Genomic DNA, 23,232 nt, shown 5'->3' on the forward strand with positions numbered 1-23,232 from the left:
AGGGGTTTCATACGAAAGGGGGTGAATACTTATGCACACTCCAGATTTCTGTTTTTTTCATCTTAATTATTGTTTGTGTCACAATAAAAAAAAAAAACAATGTGCACCTTTAAAGTTGTAGGCATGTTGTGTAAATCAAATGGTGCTAACCCTCCAAAAATCCATTTTAAACAAAGCAGGACAAACAGAAGGGGGATGAATATTTTGCAAGACACTGTATCAGTCATATTTATAAAAATCCAAAATGATAGCCCTGCAATAGTACGTGTTAAGAATTTTTAGAATATCAGCGTCAGAGTGAATGACTGGAGCTTTATTCTGGAGAATGATGTGAGCTGTTATTTCTGGCGCCTTATCGCTGAGCTGCTTTGATCCATCTGTGTGTGTGTTTCAGCTCCCAGAAGTCCGAGCAGCATCATCTCCAAAACCATCGAGGTGTGTTTGGAAAAAGAAGGCAACAGTTTTGGCTTCGTGCTCCGAGGTACATCAGTGGCTGTAGCTTTTCCTGTTCTTCTCAGATCTTCTCAGAGGGGTTTGATATAACTGTGTTTGTGGCTGCAGGTTTCCATTCTAACCAAACAGCAGCCATAGCTAATAGGCATTTATAAACGTTTGGTGTATAGTGTATATTTCTTACTCATAGATGAAAAAACAACAACAACAACAACAACAACAACAAATGGGTTCTCCATTATTAGTTCATCCAGCCGACAGGTGATGAGCTTCTGTCATTATGTGTTGTCCGTCGTTTGTTGTCCACATTTCACGAAAATCGCTTCTTCTCTCTGTTCTTCACCGATTTTTATTCTTTTTGGCAGGAAGGTAGGTCTGCCTGGGGTGCATATACAGTGAGAGTAAAAAGTATTTGATCCCTTGCTGATTTTGTTAGTTTGCCCACTAATAAAGACATGATCATTCTATACTTTTAATGGTAAATGTATTCTAACATGGAGAGACAGAATATCAAAAAGAAAATCCAGAAAATAACTTTAAAGAATATATATTAATTGATTTGTGTTTCATTGAGGGAAATAAGTATTTGATCCCCTAGTATGCATTAGGAGTTCTGGCTTTCACAGACCAGTTAGACACTCCCAATCAATTTGTTACCTGAATTGAAGACGCCTGTTCTAACTAATCACCTGTATGAAAGACACCTGTTCACAGAATCAGACAATCAGACAGATTCCAAACCCTCCAACATGGGTAAGACCAAAGAACTCTCTCAGGACCTCAGAGACAGGATTGTTGACCTGCGCAAATCTGGAATGGGCTACAAAAACATTAGCAAGATGCTGGGTATTAAAGTAACAACCACTGGTGCAATTGTGAGAAAATTTAAGAAGTATAACATGACCATCAATAGACCTCGGTCTGGTGCTCCACAGAAGATTTCACCTCGTGGGGTGGCAATGATCATGAGAACTGTGAGAAATCGGCCTGCAACCACACAGCGGGAGTTAGTGAATGACCTCAAGGCAGCTGGGACCACAGTCACCAGGAAAACAATTGGCAACACTTTGCGCCGCAATGGATTAAAATCCTGCAGTGCCCGAAAGGTACCCCTGCTTAAGAAGGCACATGTGGAGGCCCGCCTAAAGTATGCCAATGATCACCTCAAAGATGTACAAAGTGATTGGGAGAAGGTTCTGTGGTCAGACGAGACCAAAATTGAACTATTTGGCCTAAACTCTACTCGTCATGTGTGGAGGAAGAAAAATGCTGCCTATGACCCCAGGAACACTGTGCCCACCGTCAAGCATGGAGGTGGAAACATTATGTTTTGGGGGTGTTTCTCTGCCAAGGGCACAGGGCTACTTCACCGCATCAGTGGGAAGATGGATGGAGCCATGTACTGTGCAGTCCTGAGGGACAACCTCCTCCCTTCTGCCAGGAAGTTGAAAATGGGCCGTGGTTGGGTCTTCCAACATGACAACGACCCGAAGCATACAGCAAAGGCAACAAAGGAGTGGCTCAAGAAGAACCACATTAAGGTCATGGAGTGGCCCAGCCAGTCTCCGGACCTCAATCCAATCGAAAATCTATGGAGGGAGCTGAAGGTCCGAGTTGCCAAGTGACCGCCCACCAACCTTAATGATTTAGAGAGGATCTGCAAAGAAGAGTGGGCCAAAATTCCCCCTGATATGTGTGCTAACCCTGTGGTTAACTACAACAAACGTCTGTCCACTGTGCTTGCAAACAAAGGCTTTGCCACCAAGTATTAAGTGCTTTTGGCTAGAGGGATCAAATACTTATTTCCCTCAATGAAATACAGATCAATTAAAATATATTCTTTAAAGTTATTTTCTGGATTTTCGTTTTGATATTCTGTCTCTCCATGTTAGAATACATCTACCATTAAAAGTATAGAATGATCATGTCTTTATTAGTGGGCAAACCAACAAAATCAGCAAGGGATCAAATACTTTTTACTCTCACTGTATAACCTCTACCCAAATTTACATAATTGCAATTAATAATGAAGATATGGAGTAATTAAGCCCTAATGAGCAGTTTCGGGCGGCACGGTGGTGTAGTGGTTAGCGCTGTCGCCTCACAGCAAGAAGGTCCGGGTTCGATCCCCGTGGCCGGCGAGGGCCTTTCTGTGCGGAGTTTGCATGTTCTCCCCGTGTCTGCGTGGGTTTCCTCCGGGTGCTCCGGTTTCCCCCACAGTCCAAAGACATGCAGGTTAGGTTAACTGGTGACTCTAATTTGACCGTAGGTGTGAGTGTGAACGGTTGTCTGTGTCTATGTGTCAGCCCTGTGATGACCTGGCGACTTGTCCAGGGTGTACCCCACCTTTCGCCCGTAGTCAGCTGGGATAGGCTCCAGCTTGCCTGCGACCCTGTAGAACAGGATAAAGTGGCTAGAGATAATGAGATGAGATGAGATGAGCAGTTTCCACACAAACTGCTTCTTCTCCCTCAATTCTTCACCGATTTTGATTCTTTCTGGCATGAAGGTAGGGATACCTAGGGTGCATAGAACGTCTACCCAGATTTACTTCATTACAATTATTAATGAAGTTATGGACTAATTAAACCTTAAAGCTAGATGGCCTTTCGATTTCATAAAATCGGTGAAATTTAGTTCCCTCTGAAATGTGGTCATTGTGATATATGTTTATTTCTGTAATATCTCACAAAATATCAGGCCGTTCTGTTCTGTGGCTGGGAAATTATTTAATTTGAGGGGATTAAAGCAAATAACATGCATGAAATCGCTCGCTTCGCGCAGTCAAGCAGACAGAGGAAGTCCACGCAGGTTTACCTTTGACGGTGCACTGACAGTTCTATCATTCTGTCACTAAATGAACAGCTGATCACACCGAGGTGCTCGCTGACCGCTGATATTTATTAGTTTGGTCCTGCGTTTCCTTTCCTTCATATATAACAGAATGTTTTTTCTTCTCGCTTTCCGTTACTGTAGTCGGCCTTTCACGTTTCACTTGCACACTCACGTCCTCCATTTTTCTCTCCTGTTTCAAATTTGTATCCCACAATGCCTTGCACAAACAGGGAAAGTCCACCACGTCATGCATGACGTAGTATCTTGAATCGGGTCATGGTGAAGCAGGAAAAAATAGCGGAGAATTTAGGGCCACGTGGAGATAAATTCATTAATTGTTCTATTTTTTAAAAAACTAATAAAATTGGAAGTCTGTGATTCGAATTCAGTAGCTTTCAGTCCACTAAACAAAAATAATTGGATGTCAGGGAAAATTCTTTTTAGGACCTACGCTTGAAAAATCTGAAAGGCAGTTTAGCTTTAATGAGCAGTTCAACAAAAATCGCTTCTTCTCGGTCAATTCCTCACCATTTTGGATTCTTTCTGGGAAATAGGTCAGTATTCCTAGGGTGTATATAGCATCTATAGAGTGTATAGCTTGCAACATTGATTGCGCAAGGTGGCCCACTTTAGATCGTTCTTTCTGGACTAGATGGGTCCCGAGTGAGCTACGCCGTCATTGACGGTCTCGTTATAGATATTTTTATAACAATTGATTGGATTTTCTTCAGTGTAAACTCAATGGCAACTTTGATTATTGATTAATTGTTGAATCTGATTCAAGAAGCGCAATCACATTTGCTCCTGCATTTTTAGAATGAAAACCTGCAGCCACACGGACACTGAGGCCTCGACTGTAAGTGTGTAAGTTGGTGTCTGGACTGCTGTACATCACAACCCATTTTCCACTCTGTGGAAAGATTATTATTGGGGAAAAAAAGCAAGAAATTTGCCCCAGAACATTCAGTGCTAATCGAGCTGGCTGTAAAATAACACAGTGTGTGTGTGTAATCTTTGCAGGTGGGTTTCATGAGGACTGGCATAAGGCTCGTCCTCTAGTGGTGACCTATGTTAGACCCGGGGGTCCTGCGGACAGGTGAGATAAGATGACTCACAACACCTCTCTCTATGTGTGTGTGTGTGTTTGTGTGTGTGTGTGTATTTCACTGTGTCTATGTGTGTCATGAGACATCTCTGTAAAATGTGTTAGACATGTGTGTGTGTGTGTGTGTGTGTGTGTGTGTGTGTGTGTGTGTGCACTTCTCACTTATTATAATGACAGCAGTTTATGCTGCAGCTTCAGCAGCCAGGTACCAGACCGCCCCCCCCATGCACACACACACACACACACACACACACACACACACACACACACACACACACGCACCACCCCAAATGTAATCTATCAGCCAAAATTAATTTTGGAATTGCACTATGAGGATAACGTTGATACCAATTAAGTAAATCTCATGACTCTAAGCTTCATGCAAAGGAAACGTCTTCAAAACTGCATCCGCTTTTTCTGACTCTATTGAGTTTTTCATAATTTCTGACTCTGTATGACGCAGTTATCTATAAAAATAGATAAAATTGACGTCAGAGACCTATAAACAGTTGCAGCTCCATCTCGAAGCTGAATCACTTTCTTCCTCAGCAGAGTTTAACGTTACTCTGTGCCAGGTTCACACTCGGGTGTAATGATGTGTTTTGAAGCGAGGATGTGATAACGTTGACATCGAATCTGCATAATGCCAAACTGGAAGCTATTAGCTTTCATTAGTTGGTGTGTGGAAAGATAAAAGAGCAGCACATGTCAGAGAGACACCAAATGTGCCTCGGCTGACTGACTACGTTTGGGGTAAACGGGGAACCCCTCATCCTCATCATGTAAATTTTATTTTAGGTTATACATCTGTGTACATTTCGCTATATTTAACAGTTATTCCACAAAATCAAGTCGTACATGAGCACTGAACAGAATAACTGTTTTATTCTATCCACATTCACTGGATTTTGAGTAACAGAGCATTTTTATTTTCATTTCGATAAATAAAAACTTTATACAAAATGTCCGACAAAATCATTTCTGCTTAGAATGTAAACAAACCGGCGAAATGACCGGAGCAATTTGTGAAAAATGCGATAATAAAAATAATTCTTGAAAAATAAAAAAAGATGTGTTCTTACCATCAAATATATTTATTCGATCTTTTGTTTCTTTTTTTGTTGTATTTTTTGGGGTTTTGAATAGAGTTTTTATTTCGTCCTCGGTTGGTTCAGCAACACGTGCCACCATTTTGTTTTTCTTCTTCTCCTTCTCCTTCTTTAGGTTTTTTTTTTTTTAGCAGTTTGGCAAACCAGCTTAAAGGTGCATTACTGCCACTGACTGGGCTGGAGTATGGAACAGGAGATATGGGGGTGGGGTGGAGTGGGGGTGTATATTCTTTTGGCTATTTCTGTTTCTTTTAAATACTTGATAACAAAGCCACCATTTTGTTCTTCTCTACTCATGGTATATGAGTTGATAGCCTAGTAGTAGAGTAGCCAATCAGAGTGTGCGATTGCTCATATCCAGTGAATGTGGATAGAATAATATCTTATATCCTTCTGACTCACTCTATGGGCCTAATGCAGTATTTCCTTTCTCAGCTTGAGATTTTCCTTCTGTTTATTATCCCCCGCCCAAACAAAGTTTGGCGGGGGATATAGAAACGGGTTCCGTCCATCCGTCCATCCAGCTGTATGTCTGTCTGGTCACGTTTTCTTTTCCAGGACATATCTTTAAAACTACTGAAGAGTACAACCCCGATTCCAAAAAAGTTGGGACAAAGTACAAATTGTAAATAAAAATGGAATGCAATGATGTGGAAGTTTCAAAATTCCATATTTTATTCAGAATAGAACATAGATGACATATCAAATGTTTAAACTGAGAAAATGTATCATTTAAAGAGAAAAATTAGGTGATTTTAAATTTCATGACAACAACACATCTCAAAAAAGTTGGGACAAGGCCATGTTTCCCACTGTGAGACATCCCCTTTTCTCTTTACAACAGTCTGTAAACGTCTGGGGACTGAGGAGACAAGTTGCTCAAGTTTAGGGATAGGAATGTTAACCCATTCTTGTCTAATGTAGGATTCTAGTTGCTCAACTGTCTTAGGTCTTTTTTGTCATATCTTCCGTTTTATGATGCGCCAAATGTTTTCTGTGGGTGAAAGATCTGGACTGCAGGCTGGCCAGTTCAGTACCCGGACCCTTCTTCTACGCAGCCATGATGCTGTAATTGATGCAGTATGTGGTTTGGCATTGTCATGTTGGAAAATGCAAGGTCTTCCCTGAAAGAGACGTCGTCTGGATGGGAGTATATGTTGCTCTAGAACCTGGATATACCTTTCAGCATTGATGGTGTCTTTCCAGATGTGTAAGCTGCCCATGCCACACGCACTAATGCAACCCCATACCATCAGAGATGCAGGCTTCTGAACTGAGCGCTGATAACAACTTGGGTCGTCCTTCTCCTCTTTAGTCCGAATGACACGGCGTCCCTGATTTCCATAAAGAACTTCAAATTTTGATTCATCTAACCACAGAACAGTTTTCCACTTTGCCACAGTCCATTTTAAATGAGCCTTGGCCCAGAGAAGACGTCTGCGCTTCTGGATCATGTTTAGATACGGCTTCTTCTTTGAACTATAGAGTTTTAGCTGGCAACGGCGGATGGCACGGTGAATTGTGTTCACAGATAATGTTCTCTGGAAATATTCCTGAGCCCATTTTGTGATTTCCAATACAGAAGCATGCCTGTATGTGATGCAGTGCCGTCTAAGGGCCCGAAGATCACGGGCACCCAGTATGGTTTTCCAGCCTTGACCCTTACGCACAGAGATTCTTCCAGATTCTCTGAATCTTTTGATGATATTATGCACTGTATATGATGATATGTTCAAACTCTTTGCAATTTTACACTGTCGAACTCCTTTCTGATATTGCTCCACTATTTGTCGGCGCAGAATTAGGGGGATTGGTGATCCTCTTCCCATCTTTACTTCTGAGAGCCGCTGCCACTCCAAGATGCTCTTTTTATACCCAGTCATGTTAATGACCTATTGCCAATTGACCTAATGAATTGCAATTTGGTCCTCCAGCTGTTCCTTTTTTGTACCTTTAACTTTTCCAGCCTCTTATTGCCCCTGTCCCAACTTTTTTGAGATGTGTTGCTGTCATGAAATTTCAAATGAGCCAATATTTGGCATGAAATTTCAAAATGTCTCACTTTCGACATTTGATATGTTGTCTATGTTCTATTGTGAATACAATATCAGTTTTTGAGATTTGTAAATTATTGCATTCCGTTTGTATTTACAATTTGTACTTTGTCCCAACTTTTTTGGAATTGGGGTTGTATACACATATCAAGCAACATGTGAACTGGTGCCTTTTGCTATTTTGGATTGTTGAAGAAAAAGTATTTTTCAAATTTTTGCATAAAAAAAATAGATTTTGACTTCGTTTCTAAGAGCAATGTTTGTTTCTGGAGCATATATCCAAAACTATTCATGATACAGATGTGAAACTTGGTATACATGTTAACAAGGTGATGTAGTGAAAAGGTGATGCCTTTTCATACTAAGAAATTTGAGAAATTTTAATATTTCATGTTTCCATGGAAACAATTTCAGACTCAGTCTCTCAGATTAGTCTTAGGGGTGGGTTTTGTTTCCAGAGCAGAACTTGAAAACTAAGAGTGGTCTGGTCTTGAAAGTTGGTATATGTGTTGATTAAGTAATGTATATTTGCCTTTTGATTCTAAGAAATGCCAGAAATTTTAATTTTTAGCTCCCCTGGACCAAAGGTCTGGTGGGTTTATGCCATGGGCTGCTGAGGTCAGTGTAAAGAGGTTGGGCTGGTTTCCTGCAGCAGAACTTGAAAGATGTGACATAATATCTTGAAACTTGGTATATAATTGGTATATAAGGTGGGGGATATAGATGACTCTGTATTCTTGTAACCCTTTCTATCAAACCCTTTTACTCTCTCTCTCTCTTTCTCTCTCTTTCTCTCTTTCAGGGAGGGGACTCTGCGTGTCGGGGATCGGGTATTGAGTGTCAACGGTGTTGCTTTAAACCGACGGAAACATGCCGATGCTCTCACTCTGCTCATGCAGAGCAGTCAGGAAGCTTATTTCCTCATTGAGTATGACATCAAGGTTATGGGTGAGCACACGTGCACACTGAAGCAAAAAACATTCACATTCTACTACTCTGTTTCACCTCGTTTCATAAACCAGCTGTACTTTCCCATATGACACACATGCAAAACCTAACAGTAATGTTGGCTGTAACACAACGACACTCTTTGTATCTGTTTAATTCTCCAAATATTTATATTGGTCCTTGTATTTGGATTAATGCTGCTTTTGACTTGAGCCTATAACTCAGAATTTCCAAAATCTCACTTGGAAAAAACAAAGAAAACACACCCTCAGTTCGGAACTCCTTTCTTATTTGGGAAGGTCTCTTCAACCTTGGGTTCACAGGACATGACATCGAATCAACATGACCGCTCACACCATCAACAGTAAATAAATGATCACTTCATTATTTTAACTAGGTTATCGTAATGGTGCCGTCTTTCTGGGATATGTTTCCGAAAAACATAGTTGCTAACTACGATTGCAGTTTACATATTTCGACCCATGCAGTTGCGATGCAAGTGTTTCCCAAAACCACAGTTCGAAGTATTGATGTACCTATGTTGGGAACTTACATAATACAAACCATTGTTAAAAGTAGACGGCCTTTCAATTTCATAAGATCGGTGAAATTTAGTTCCCTCTGAAATTTGGTCATTGTGATAATATGTTTCTTTCCGTAATATCTAAAAAAAATATCAGGCCATTCTGTGGCTGGGAAATAATTTAATTTGAGGGGATTACCGAGCAAATAACGTGCATGAAATTGCTCACTTCGTTCAGTCAAGCAGACAGAGGAAGTCTGTGTGCGCATGTGCAGGTTTACCTGCTTCTTTTTCTTTTCCTTCTTCTTTTGGGTTTTACAGCAGCTGGCATCCACAATGTTGTGTTACTGCCATCTATATGTTTTCCTTTGAGCGCGCACTGACAGTTCCATCATTCTGTCGCTAAACGAACAGCTGATCACACCGAGGTGCTCGCTGAGCGCCGATATTTATTTGTTTGGTCTTGCGTTTCCTTTCCTTCGTATATAACATAACGTCTTTCTTCTCGCTTTCTTTCCATTACTGTAGTTGGTCTTTCACATTTCATTTGCACACTCACGTCCTCCATTTTTCTCTCCTGTTTCAAATTTGTATCCCACAATGCCTTGCATGAACGGGGAAAGCCCACCACGTCATGCATGATGTAGTATCTTAAATTGGGTCATGGTGAAGCAGGAAAAAATAGCAGAGAATTTTGGGTCACATGGCCTTAAATTCATTAATTGTTCTGTTTTAAAAAGAAACTAATAAAATTGGAAGTCTGTGATTCGAATTCAGTAGCTTTCAGTCCACTAAACAAAAATAATTGGGTGTCGGGGAAAATTCTTTTTATGACCTAAACTTGAAAAATCTGAAAGGCAGTCTAGCTTTAAGTGACACATAGTTTGACGGAACCGTCGCAAACACTGTCATTAACGTGTTAAGATGTGTCGTTCAAACGACAGCTCTCTGTTCAGCAGGTTTTTTTTCCACAAAACCAGACATCTCTATTGTAGAATCCCGAAATATTCATCTTTTTTTCAGAAACCGACATCCATTTTTCCCAGAGGCCGACAACTCCATTTCAGCAAATCAGTGTTCCGAAGCTAGTGGCATCCTTCATCATGGCCACACCCATAATTTGTTGACATTTCTCAGTTTTCTAGTGAAATTGACATTTATTTCATCAAATAATGCATTAAAACAGAAAACTTTGATGATAAAAATGAACAGGTGACTGTATCTTTCACAAGTGACTGTAAAAAGAAACCTAATCCAGTCAATTCAGTTCACTCACTAGCGACAAAAGCATTTCATGCAATGTGGGAAAACTCGCCTGCTTTTCTTGCAGACACAATGCATGTAACCTGTGTTTGGCAATTTCCCTGTCCGAGGAATGCTTGAATCCTTGAATCAGTTTCCATCAGTCATAATAATTATCATTTTATTGCATTTTTGAAGTCATGTACCTGTACTTATATTCGGATTTGTCTGTTTTTGCTACCAAAGGTGATCGAAAACCTCTTCTTAGTTTTGTTTTAATGAAGTTTGGTTTTCAGATCATGACAATTAAATACTTAGTGCAAATCAATTCAGACTGCTCTGATTTGACCTGATCATTTCTATCAGGGAAATAAGACAACAAACAATTAATTTACAGAAAACAAGAATCAATCAACATCGAAACACTAGTTGGTTAAATTCATATCATTGACCATACAGTTCGCTGTTTTGTAAATAAGTAAATACGTCAAACCCATGATCACTGATGTTAACTGGCTAGCTTGTTGCTAACAAGCATGTGCCCATGTTTTTCCCTACTTTGTAGCTTAAACGCACTAAGCTCGAAAATTCTAATTTCAGACTTCTCAGTTCTGAGTGAAGTTGAATCCAGTGGGCGTGGCCTAATCCCTACAAACTTCCCACTTGTGTCAAGGACACTTGGTTGCAGCCTGGACAACAAAGTGATAGGGCTATACATGTAACCATACACCCTTATGGCCAAGGGTTACACATGTAGCCACGTTCCATGGGTAATGGTTAGGGATAGGGTTGGGGCAGGGTTATACATGTAGCCACACCCCTTTGTGGGCAGGGCTACATATGTAGGCACGCTTTATGGGTTATGGTTAGGGATAGGGTTCAAGACAAGGTTATACATGTTAACCATACACCATTATGTCTTAGGGCTACACATGTAGCCACGCCCCATGGATTCTGGTTAGGGATAGGATTGGGGCGGGGTTATGAATGAATGAATGAATGAATGAACCCTTTATTATCACTGTACCAGTGAAATTGACCATCAACCTGTCCTTACAGAGGGGGAACAGGTCAGGAAGACAGGGATAAAAGAAAAAGAAACACAGTAGTAACATGAGGAAATGCATATAACCACATCCCTTTGTGGGCAGGGCTACACATGTAGGCACGCCCCATGGGTTATGGTTAGGGATGGGGCTATACATGTAGCCACACCCCTTTATGGCCAAGGTCTACAAATGTAGCCACGCCCCATGGGTTATTGTTAGGGATATGGTTGAGGGCAGGGGTATATATATAACCACACCCCTTTATGGCCAAGGACTACACATGTAGTCACACCCAAGTGTTATGATTAAGGATATGGTTAGGGGCAGGGCTATATATGTAACCACATCCCTTTATGACCAAGGGCTACACATGTAGCCACACCCCATGGGTTATAGTTAGGGTTAGGGGTGGGGTCCTACATGTAGCCACACCCCTTTATGGCCAAGGACTACACATGTAGTCACACCCAAGTGTTATGGTTAAGGATATGGTTAGGGGCAGGGCTATATATGTAACCACATCCCTTTATGACCAAGGGCTACACATGTAGCCACGCCCCATGGGTTATGGTTAGGGAGAGGGTTAGGGGTGGGGTTATACTGCTCATGTAGCCACACCCTTTTGTGGGCAGGGTTGCACATGTAGGCACACCCCATGGGTTAGGGTTAGGGTTGGGGTGGGGTTATACATGTATCCACACCCCTTTATGGCCAAGGGCTACACATGTAGCCACGCCCCATGGGTTATGGTTATGGAGAGGGTTGGGGTGGGACTATATGCCACTACACCCCTTTATGGGCAGAGCTACGTATGTAGCCATGCCCCATTGGTTATAGTTAGGGATATAGTTGGGGCGGGGCTATATATATCACCACACACCTTTATGGGCACAGCTACGGTACATATATAGCTACGCCCCATGGGTTATGGTTAGGGATAGGATTAGGGGCGGGATTATACATGTATCCACACGCCTTTGTAGGCAGGGATACACATGTAGCCACACCTCATTGGTTATGATTAGGGTTAGGGGTGGGGCTACATGTACCCTACCTCATTCTCTGGCCAGGAACCGGGACCTTCTCACTTGTGTTGACTTTTTTGTTGCCTCCCACAGGATCCCTGTCAATTGCAAACCTCACGTCTCAATAAGACACCCTGTGAATTATTATACTCCATATAAATATATTCATTACCAAAGCTGTATTTAATCTCTTTTGTCCCCCAAAATAAAGAAGAGTGTTTCTGATTTGCCACTGTGTGTGTGTGTTTGATCAGAGTCAGTGCAGCAGTCTTCAGGTCCCCTGCAGGTGGAGATCATGAAGAGTGCAGGTTCTGTACTGGGACTGAGCCTCACTACTGCCCTCTACAGGAACAAACACGTCGTTACCATCCAGAAAATCAAACCTGCCAGTGTCGCAGAGAGGTACACAAATCCAGCTATAGATGTTTAGGTACAAGATAGCTAGCTTTACCTGTGAAAATGATGAACATGTATTATTATGATTTTAAATGTCCTCTCAGAAATCCTAAATCCTTACTGAGTGAAATGGACTTGTATTACTTGTGAGCTCCTGAAGTTATAGAAGCAGCCGCTGGTCTTGGCTGAACTTTCATACACCACTTTGTAAAATTACATCAAAAAAGTTCAGTTTAGCTTTGCATACAGTACACGCTTAAACAGTTAGACGTTGCGGCTTTTTCGCTATTTAGCACTACACAGTTTGATTTTTAATGACTCTTTCTGTGTGTGTGTGTGTGTGTGTGTGTGCATGTCTGTCTCAGGTGTGGTGCTCTACATGTAGGTGATATTCTCTTGGCTATAGATGGCATGAGCACTGAGCACTGCTCTTTAATGGAAGCTCAGCAGCTGCTGGCCAACTCCTCAGAGGTCACCAAACTCGAGATCCTGCCTTCTCCACATAGCCTACATGACACGGGTACACACACACACACACTACTCCTGTCTGACCTCTGTGCAGGCTGTGCTGTGTTTGTCGTGGCTGAAGGCAGACCTCTTTAGGCTACTCTTGTATGTGCAGTGAATCATTCATAATCCACTGAATGCTGTGGGCACACACACACACACACACACACACACACACACACACACCTCAAGCACATGCACAGAACACCAAATGTGTCAAATATTTCTTCCTGTTTTATTGTAATTTTAGAAGCAGCATTTCACAAAACAAAATGGCAAAAAATTTCATTTACACCATTTTCCCTACAGTCACCCCAAATGTAATTCATCAGTCAAGACATGTTTCGTGTCTTTTTTAACAAGCATGTCGAATTTGCTTTAACCAGGAGTGATTTCCATGAAACTTGGTGGAAGGGCGTAGAATGGGCCAAGGAAGAACTCATTAAATTTTGGAGCAAATCCAAGTCACGGGGCGGATCCAAGTATTTAGTTAGTCTTTCGCTAATGTTGCGAGATACGGCATTTGGCCTTGGTTGATGTCTGCCCTGAACAATGCCACACATCTTAAAAGCCAGTAGATGGCAGTAAAGTTTAATAGTGACAAAACAAACAATGTAGAAACACGATGACTCCATATCATGAACCACATTCACAGGTACAAGTAATCCCCTGGGATACATATGTAGAAACATAACACTCATCTCATCTCATCTGATTATCTCTAGCCGCTTTATCCTGTTCTACAGGGTTGCGGGCAAGCTGGAGCCTATCCCAGCTGACTACGGGCGAAAGGCGGGGTACACCCTGGACAAGTCGCCAGGTCATCACAGGGCTGACACATAGACACAGACAACCATTCACACTCACATTCACACCTACGCTCAATTTAGAGTCACCAGTTAACCTAACCTGCATGTCTTTGGACTGTGGGGGAAACCGGAGCACCCGGAGGAAACCCACGCGGACACGGGGAGAACATGCAAACTCCACACAGAAAGGCCCTCGCCAGCCACGGGGCTCGAACCTGGACCTTCTTGCTGTGAGGCGACAGCGCTAACCACTACACCACTGTGCCGCCCTCATAACACTGATAGTTTAGGAAATATATTCAGACATATAAATATATTTGGCAAAGCCATGGCCTAATGGTTAGAGAAGCAGCTTTGGGGCAAAAAGGTTGCTGGTCCGATTCCCTGGACCAACAGGAATGGCTGAAGTGCCGTTAAACAAGGCACCTTACCTCTCAACCGCTCCCCAGGCTACTCTGGGTATGTTGTATGTTGCTCTGGAAAAGAGTGTCTGTCAAATGCCTGTAATGTAATATAAAGTGGAAAATAGAAGACTTGACTCTTGTCCTTTGCAGAGGTCTGTGCTTTCAGTGTGCCCTTCTAGTTAATAAGGCTTTGGTCACACTACAGCTTGCGATGACTTCTCATCTCATTATCTGTAGCCACTTTGTCCTGTTCTACAGGGTCGCAGGCAAGCTGGAGCCTATCCCAGCTGACTACGGGCGAAAGGCGGGGTACACCCTGGACAAGTCGCCAGGTCATCACAGGGCTGACACATAGACACAGACAACCATTCACACTCACATTCACACCTACGATCAATTTAGAGTCACCAGTTAACCTAACCTGCATGTCTTTGGGCTGTGGGGGAAACCGGAGTACCCGGAGGAAACCCACGCGGACACGGGGAGAACATGCAAACTCCACACAGAAAGGCCCTCGCCGGCCACGGGGCTCGAACCCGGACCTTCTTGCTGTGAGGCGACAGCGCTAACCACTACACCACCGTGCCGCCCCTTGCGATGACTTGGCGATGAAAAATTGGTAGCATCCCCACCAATCATGCGATGCACAGTGAATGTTCTCCGAGCTTCACAAGTTGTTTTTTGGTGTGTCTCCACCTCATGAGTGGCCAAATACGTTACAAAAAATTTCACTGCATGCATTAAAATTCTGTGGTGATGTTTTCGTCAGTAAACTAAGCAGCGAATACTCGCAGATGGGTTTGGGAATATTTCCCGAAGATCAGGGAAGCGTTGCCACCACATGCCTCATTTTCATCGATAAGCCGTCGCAAATCATCGTGAGCTGTAGTGTGGCCATAGCCTAAGCTTGAAAACTAAAAACAGTTTCAAAGGCATGCAGCTGACACCATGCGATAAGTTTTGCTCGTTAGCTATATTAGCCTCGTAGCTCAAGTGCAACTCAAAAGAAACTGCTTTGGTCCTCGTATCCAGTTTTCAACACTGCACTCAGTGTGTGTTTGTAGAGCCAGAGTCGGAGTGTATCACACTCAGAGGGTGTGACAGATCTGAACTACTAGTTAATGCAAACCCAAACAGCATTTTTCTTTCCACTGTTTACCACTTAAACTGATAAATCTGAAAGATGATAAAATTGGGCACCAGCTCCACCACTGCTGCATGTCTTATACCTTCTTCAAGCTCTGCTGTCAGTGCATGTGACATGGAGACGAGTCTGAGCTGAGCTTCAGCCACCAGGGAGAAAGAGAGAGAAAGAGAGAGAATAGATTAATATGAGAGAACGAATGCCTGTTTGTGATTCAGGTCCAGTAAGATTCAGAAACTCAAGCTCCATGCTCAAACTGACTAAATGGTTTTGTTGTTAGAATAAATTTGGGACAATAAATTTGGGAAAGATTAAAAATCTACATAGTTGAGGTGACATAGTGATTATTTTTTCATTAGGTTTGACCAAGAATTAATTTATTAAAGCTAAAATTTAATGTCTCCAGATCTCTTTCATGGTCATGAGATACTTAGATGGTCATGAGGTATCAGTTTATTTTAAAGTATTGAGCCAGAGAAGGCAATTGAATTTAATGGTTTTGTCATGGGTGGCATGGTGGTGTAGCGCTTAGCACTGTCGCCTCACAGCAAGAAGGTTTTGGGTTCGAGCCCAGTGACCGATGGGGGCCTTTCTGTGTGGAGTTTGCATGGTCAACTGGTGGCTCTAAATTGACCATAGGTGTGAATGTCAGTGTGAATGGTTGTTTGTCTCTGTGTGTCAGCCCTGCGATGACTGGTGCCTTGTCCAGGGTGTACCCCGCCTCTCGCCCATAGTCAGCCAGGATAGGCTTCAGCTGGTCCACGACCCTGCACAGGATAAGCAGTTATGGATAATGGATGGATGTGTCATGGAGATGAATAATCATTACACTTTACATCAATCTTGGAATGACGAAAAAGACATAATGGAGTCACTGGAGTTGTGACATGGATATACCACCTTAAAGATTCACTTGTTCCTGTTAAATAATTAACTGGAGGCCACTTATTAGGATGCAGTGCTGCAGCACAGCAACCTATGGGCTCCCCTAGGGGAGCCCATAGGTTGCAGTGCAAAGCACTGCAACTATTGTTCTTCTACGTATTTCTTCTTCTTCTTCTTCTTCTTCTTATTCCTACGCAAATTTTGATTTCGAATAACTCAATAACCGTACGTCGCACACAGACAAACAATATATCAAAACGTGCGGATCGATCGGACTCGCTATGCTATTAGTTTTCTCTACAGATTACGATTTTTTCGCGACGTAGTCGCGAAAAAATCGCCCAAAAAAACCCCATTCATTTCTATGGAATTAATTGGAAAAAAAGCACTTTTTCAACGTTTTTCAAACGTCCGCTGCTCTGGCATGCTTTAACCTAGAGACGTGATTCAAACTCTAAAACATAGGAAAACTTCTCCTCTGTGGATCTGGCATTCAACTTTTCTGCTAGGTTCTACACTTTCGGATCAGTCCCAGCTCAAACGCCATGTGGCTTCTGGGAGAAAATCCGGCTTTTGAATGAGTGTCTATTGCGTTACACACCAGTGGACCTCGTTAAGCTCAGAGTGGAGAGAGGTTTAAAAAAAAGGTCAAACTTTCTCGCTTAAACTGTGTTTTCAGCTACAAATTTCACTCTACAGACATGATTTTCTCAAAAGTTGTAGGAAAACTTGTCCTGATTCACACAATGTGTCTACCTAAACGATAGGATTTACGTTTTTTGAATGACAAGCGTCAAACTGAGGACAGTGCAGCTGACAGGCTTCATTGACATCCATTATAAACGTGATAGAAAAGTCACTCGTTTTTAACTCCCTGTAGCGTCCTCATTTTTAAGAATACAGAGAAAAAAATTACATCATTTTATTCAGGAGACCCTTCTAGTGCTCACTGTGAAAGAATTTTGTGAATAGCTGCTTTCGTTGTCGAGTTATTTGTGATTGTTCGAGGCCTACTCCTTAGCAAAACAGCAGACACCTGACATAATCTTGTGTGTGTCTTAACTCTCCTGTTCAGGCCCGTCACCATGCCGATTGGGGCCAGTGACGGGGCAGAGGGAAAAGCTGTCTCAAGCACACACACATCATGCTCAAAATTTCAAACTTAAACTGTTTTCAGCCACAAATTTCACACTACAGACATAATTTTCTCAAAAGTAGTAGTCACACTTGTCCCAAAAAAACCCCATTCATTTCTATGGAATTAACTGGAAAAAAAAGCACTTTTTCAAACATCCGCTGCTCTGAGAAACTGAGAAGAGGGCAGCCGACAGGCCTCACCTTAGCCGCCCACTTTATTAGGAACACTTCTGTTCGTACATACAAACTACAAACACTCTTCTTAGAGTTTATTTTATTTTTAAAAGGGACAGTGCACAAATTAAACATTATCCTTGTGGTAAGGACAGATGTCTGTCCCAGGTTATAGCAGTACATGCTAATTTCCGCCTGTAGTCACTTTGGTTGTACTGTTGAATAGCTCTTCTTCATGACGGCTGCTGTCTCAAGCACACACATAATCATTGCATTGAAACATCATTGCGGGTCACACGTTCACGGCCAGCGAACGTGCGTGACCGAATTGCTTCGCGCACTGCATCCTCTCACAATTTCCCCCGGGGAATTGTCCGGTCTAGTTAAACATGTTGTTCACACAACGTATGAACATGGTACGCTCAGGTTACACATGTGATCACTCATCGTCCGTCCATGATTTACGATAATTTACTACTACTCCTACAGGATTGATCGGATTTTGATCAAACTCATATACAATGTTCCCCAGGTGGGTGTGCATAAAAGTTGTCAAGATGTTGTTGCCACCTGTCATATTTTTTATTCTATGGGCGTCTGAACTTTTGGGGTGACTCGTCACATTAAACATTACTCTTCGTAAACTGCTGGGACGTTTTCACTGAAACTCACGCAGAAGAGTCTAAAGACAGATTCCAACAAGAGTTGTTCACCAGGTGGCGCCACCTACAGCTACAGTGGGGTCATATGCAATTTCACAAAAATTGCTACTCCTCCCACAGAGTTGATTGGATTTTAAACTCACACACAACAGCAGTGGCCGGTATGAGCTCCAGCCTCATGAGCTCTGTTTTTCCCCCATTTCCTACCCACCATGTCATACAACAGTTACCAACTAAGCAAGGGGAAGGCTAACAAGCCAGCCAAACACATCAGGTCAAATACTGTTTTCCTTGGAAGTTGGAGGTCAGAGTTAGGAATGACGTCACACCTGGGTTGACCATGTTCCAGCACAACAAGTCAGAAAACCAAGATGGACACCATTATTAGCTACTGTTAGCAGTACTAGTTCTAGCTTCTATCCAGCTTAGCCGTTATTCGCTATTGTTAGCAACGCCAGTTGATAACACATTATGCAGTTACTTCTCATCTTATCTCATTATCTCTAGCCGCTTTATCCTGTTCTACAGGGTCGCAGGCAAGCTGGAGCCTATCCCAGCTGACTACGGGCGAAAGGCGGGGTACACCCTGGACAAGTCGCCAGGTCGTCACAGGGCTGACACATAGACACAGACAACCATTCACACTCACATTCACACCTACGCTCAATTTAGAGTCACCAGTTAACCTAACCTGCATGTCTTTGGACTGTGGGGGAAACCGGAGCACCCGGAGGAAACCCACGCGGACACGGGGAGAACATGCAAACTCCACACAGAAAGGCCCTCGCCGGCCACGGGGCTCGAACCCGGACCTTCTTGCTGTGAGGCGACAGCGCTAACCACTACACCACCGTGCCGCCCACATTATGCAGTATTTTGCACAAAAAAAAAAAAACGCCATAGCAACCTGTCTACAGATAGAAGTAGGACATTACTGTGTGTATGACTGATTTAATGAGACACAAATAAGACAGAAGTGCCATCTTGGATTTTGAGGTCGGGGTTGGTGAGGTTCTTCTGATTTTTCAGAGTTGGAAATCTTGACTTCCCAGTTCAAATGGAACACACTAAGGCTACATTCATGTTACCAGGCTGAAGTGAGTCAAATCAGATTTTTTGCCTTAAAGGTAGACTGACTTTCAGATTTTTCAAGTGTAGGTCATAAAAAGAATTTTCTCCGACACCCAATTATTTTTGTTTAGTGGACCGAAAGCTACTGAATTCGAATCACAGACTTCCAATTTTATTAGTTTCTTTTTAAAACAGAACAATTAATGAATTTAGGGCCATCTGACTCTAAATTCTATGCTATTTTTTCCTGTTTCACCATGACCCAATTCAAGATACTACATCATGCATCGTGTGGTGGGCTTTCCCCGTTCACGCAAGGCATTGTGGGATACACATTTGAAACAGGAGAGAAAAATGGAGGACGTGAGTGTGCAAATGAACCGTGAAAGACCGACGACAGTAATGGAAAGCAAGAAGAAAAGACGTTATGTTATATACGAAAGAAAGAAAACACAGGACCAAACTAATAAATATCGGCGTTCAGCGAGCACCTCGGTGTGATCAGCTGTTCGTTTAGCGACAGAATGATGGAACTGTCAGTACACGCTCAAAGGTAAACCTGCGCATGCGCACACACACACACGGACTTCCTTGACTGCGTGAAGCGAGCGATTTCATGCACATTATTTACTCAGGAATCCCCTCAAATTAAATAACTTCCCAGCCACAGAACAGAATGGCTTGATATTTTGTGAGATATTACAGAAATAAACATATATCACAATGACCACATTTCAGAGGGAACTAAATTTCACCAATTTTATGAAATCAAAAGGCCGTCTAGCTTTAAAGATTCACCTGTTCCTGTTAAATAATTAACTGGAGGCCACATATTAAACATGATGTTTACACAACGTATGATAGATCAGATACGTATCCAATTTGCAACCATGTGACATGAATGAGAACGATCAGATCAGAATTCATGTGGCTTTTTGCCTATATCTATGCAGTGAGCGCTGTCTTCATCAGTGCTGCTAAACACCACTGGCAGACAGCTACAGTAGCTGCAAAAACAGTAAAAGCTAACCACCTGACTTTTTTTTTTTTGGCTTCTTGACCTGATCATGTACAGCTGGCGAGCAGTTTGCCGTCCTCCAGAGCAAATTATGAAGCATATATTAGTTACTAGTGCGTCCATTTTGTCGGTTTTAATCCCATGCAAATATGGTATTGCAAATATGACTTATTTTTTCTTGTTGGTAATGCAGATGACTCGTGCAAATATGTACCAATGTGCGCATGCGTGCCGTTTCAGAGGACAGATGCATTCACATTACAGTTAGACACAGGTCACTTGTAATTATGAATGTGAACCGTCAAGATAGGCAAAAAATCAATAAGGATTGAACAATGAGGCTTGTAATGTGAACGTAGCCTAAAACTAATACTGCATCATACAATCAGAGGAAAGTGCTACCCGCCCTCTTCCACATACATGAGTTCACATTCACCCATGAATGTTGAAGGTCACTGTGATTGACAGGAAGAGAGACGAGAGTATGCCCCTCCCACCCAGAGAACCCAGCCAGTTTTGCTCTCTTGACTAACAATGGATGTAATATCTTTGGCATTCAAACTTGTGATCTCCCAACGATAGGATGAAACACTTTTCCGTCGCGTGATGTTGGAGCCCAAATACTGTATATCCATGACATAATTTGTGCAGGTCAACAAATTGCTGTTATGTTGAAAGTCCTTTGATTTTTTTTCCCCACAGTAAGAGCACACCAAGAGCACTATTGCTTATGTAGGGAGCTCATGATTAGATTTTGTTCGTATTTATTTTACAAACATTCCTCAAGAGTCTCAATAATTTTGGTCTGAATATATTTGAGAATAAATACTATTATTTGACAAAAAATGTACTTCTACTTCAAATAATTGTTTATTAGATAGATACTATGACTAAAGTCACAGTGATTTGCGCTAGCTCTTACAAACCGGGACGTCTGGACACTGTACCCTATAGATCCGGAACGGTAAGAGATAGAGAATGACACTTAGTGAGGAAAAAAATCCCATTTTTCATGGATCATTCCGGATCAGTGATCCAGATCAGCACCAAAAGTCATAGTAACTTAATTGAGCCCAGAGGTATTCTTCATGTGAAATTTGGTGATGATTGGTTGAAAACTGAGGGAGAAACAGCGTCTTAAAAACGTTAGGAGAATAGATGACTTGCAACCATGTGATCAAAATGTGCTACATCATGAGCGTCCGCCATAATGGTGACTATACAAAGCAACTAGGATGGCAGCTGCTGAAAGCGTGTCTGTAAATAATGCTGAATTTTCTCAGCATTACTACGATTTGAACGATCGAGCGAAGATTCGATACAAGGAGAAGACAGATGTGTGGTTTTGACCCATATTATTTAAAACAGTCAGACTTTTCTGAAGATAAGACGCTTCTACCAACCATCGAGTACGAATACAGGTCATTTCATCCAACAGTTAAGACATTTCAACCAAAGCCTTTTTCATACACATGATCAATTATTTTATTTTTCAGGTATTTGTTTGTTCGAAAAAAGGAGGAATTCTCAATGGAATTTGACCGAAGCAGCTTCGACGCTAAATAGCACACTAAGGGGGGTACCCATGTCGGCCCATGCCACTTGCTGACCCTGGGATGAGTTTAACTCCCTTGTCATTGCAGGCTGCTCGCTTGCATATCTCTGTTTCCGGCTGGATCATATTAAATCTTCAGGCGCGGAGCAGCGCTCTCGCAGAGGCTTTGTTCGTGAATTCCAGGCCGAGGCACAGTCCTGTCGACCCGAGACCGTGCTCTTTCGAACAGGGAGGCTTAGAGGGAGGTGCCTGTAAAATTTGGCTTCACTATGAGCTCCGTTGGCAGAGTTATTAATTTTTAAAGCTGGCTGGATCATACTAAATCTTTAGGTGCTGAGCAGTGCTCTCGCGGGGGCTTCGTTCGCAAACACCAGAATACCTGAAATATAAAATAACTGATAGGGCGTATGAAAAAGCCTTTGGATGAAATGTCTTAACTACTGGACGAAATGGTCATTGGACGAAGTGTCCTGATCCCCTTGTCTCTTCTCCGAACTAAGCCTCAGAGTTTCCTCACCCTCTTTCCGAATCGGAACGTGCCATGGTCACGAATACTGTTGTGACCACAACCACATACAGCACAAAAATATCTCATCTCATCTCATTATCTCTAGCTGCTTTATCCTGTTCTACAGGGTCGCAGGCAAGCTGGAGCCTATCCCAGCTGACTACGGGCGAAAGGCGGGGTACACCCTGGACAAGTCACCAGGTCATCACAGGGCTGACACATAGACACAGACAACCATTCACACTCACATTCACACCTACGGTCAATTTAGAGTCACCGGTTAACCTAACCTGCATGTCTTTGGACTGTGGGGGAAACCGGAGCACCCGGAGGAAACCCACGCGGACACGGGGAGAACATGCAAACTCCACACAGAAAGGCCCTCGCCGGCCACGGGGCTCGAACCCGGACCTTCTTGCTGTGAGGCGACAGCGCTAACCACTACACCACCGTGCCGCCCTGCACAAAAATATGATATAGCTAAAAGAGCACTTAAAGCAGTGGAAAAACAAAGAGAGTTGCGCACGCGTGACTGTGTTTTGTATGAAATGTCGCTTGACCCCGCATTTGTATATCCACCAACATGGCCGACATCCAGGTTTCTAGTTTGCTTTGATGT

General features: G+C 42.5%; 1 protein-coding gene across 1 annotated transcript in view; it reads left to right on the forward strand.

Annotated features, from left to right (window-relative positions):
- grip2a (glutamate receptor interacting protein 2a) overlaps positions 1-23,232 on the forward strand; it is an 85,084-nt gene that overhangs the window by 39,060 nt on the left and 22,792 nt on the right. Inside the window, 5 exon segments of the mRNA XM_060930920.1 lie at positions 395-481; positions 4,309-4,384; positions 8,359-8,504; positions 12,598-12,745; positions 13,105-13,259. Of these exon segments, the coding sequence (XP_060786903.1) occupies positions 395-481; positions 4,309-4,384; positions 8,359-8,504; positions 12,598-12,745; positions 13,105-13,259 (612 nt within the window).

The sequence above is a fragment of the Neoarius graeffei genome, chromosome 10 (assembly GCF_027579695.1).
Source record: "Neoarius graeffei isolate fNeoGra1 chromosome 10, fNeoGra1.pri, whole genome shotgun sequence".
NCBI classification, from domain to species: Eukaryota; Metazoa; Chordata; class Actinopteri; order Siluriformes; family Ariidae; genus Neoarius; species Neoarius graeffei.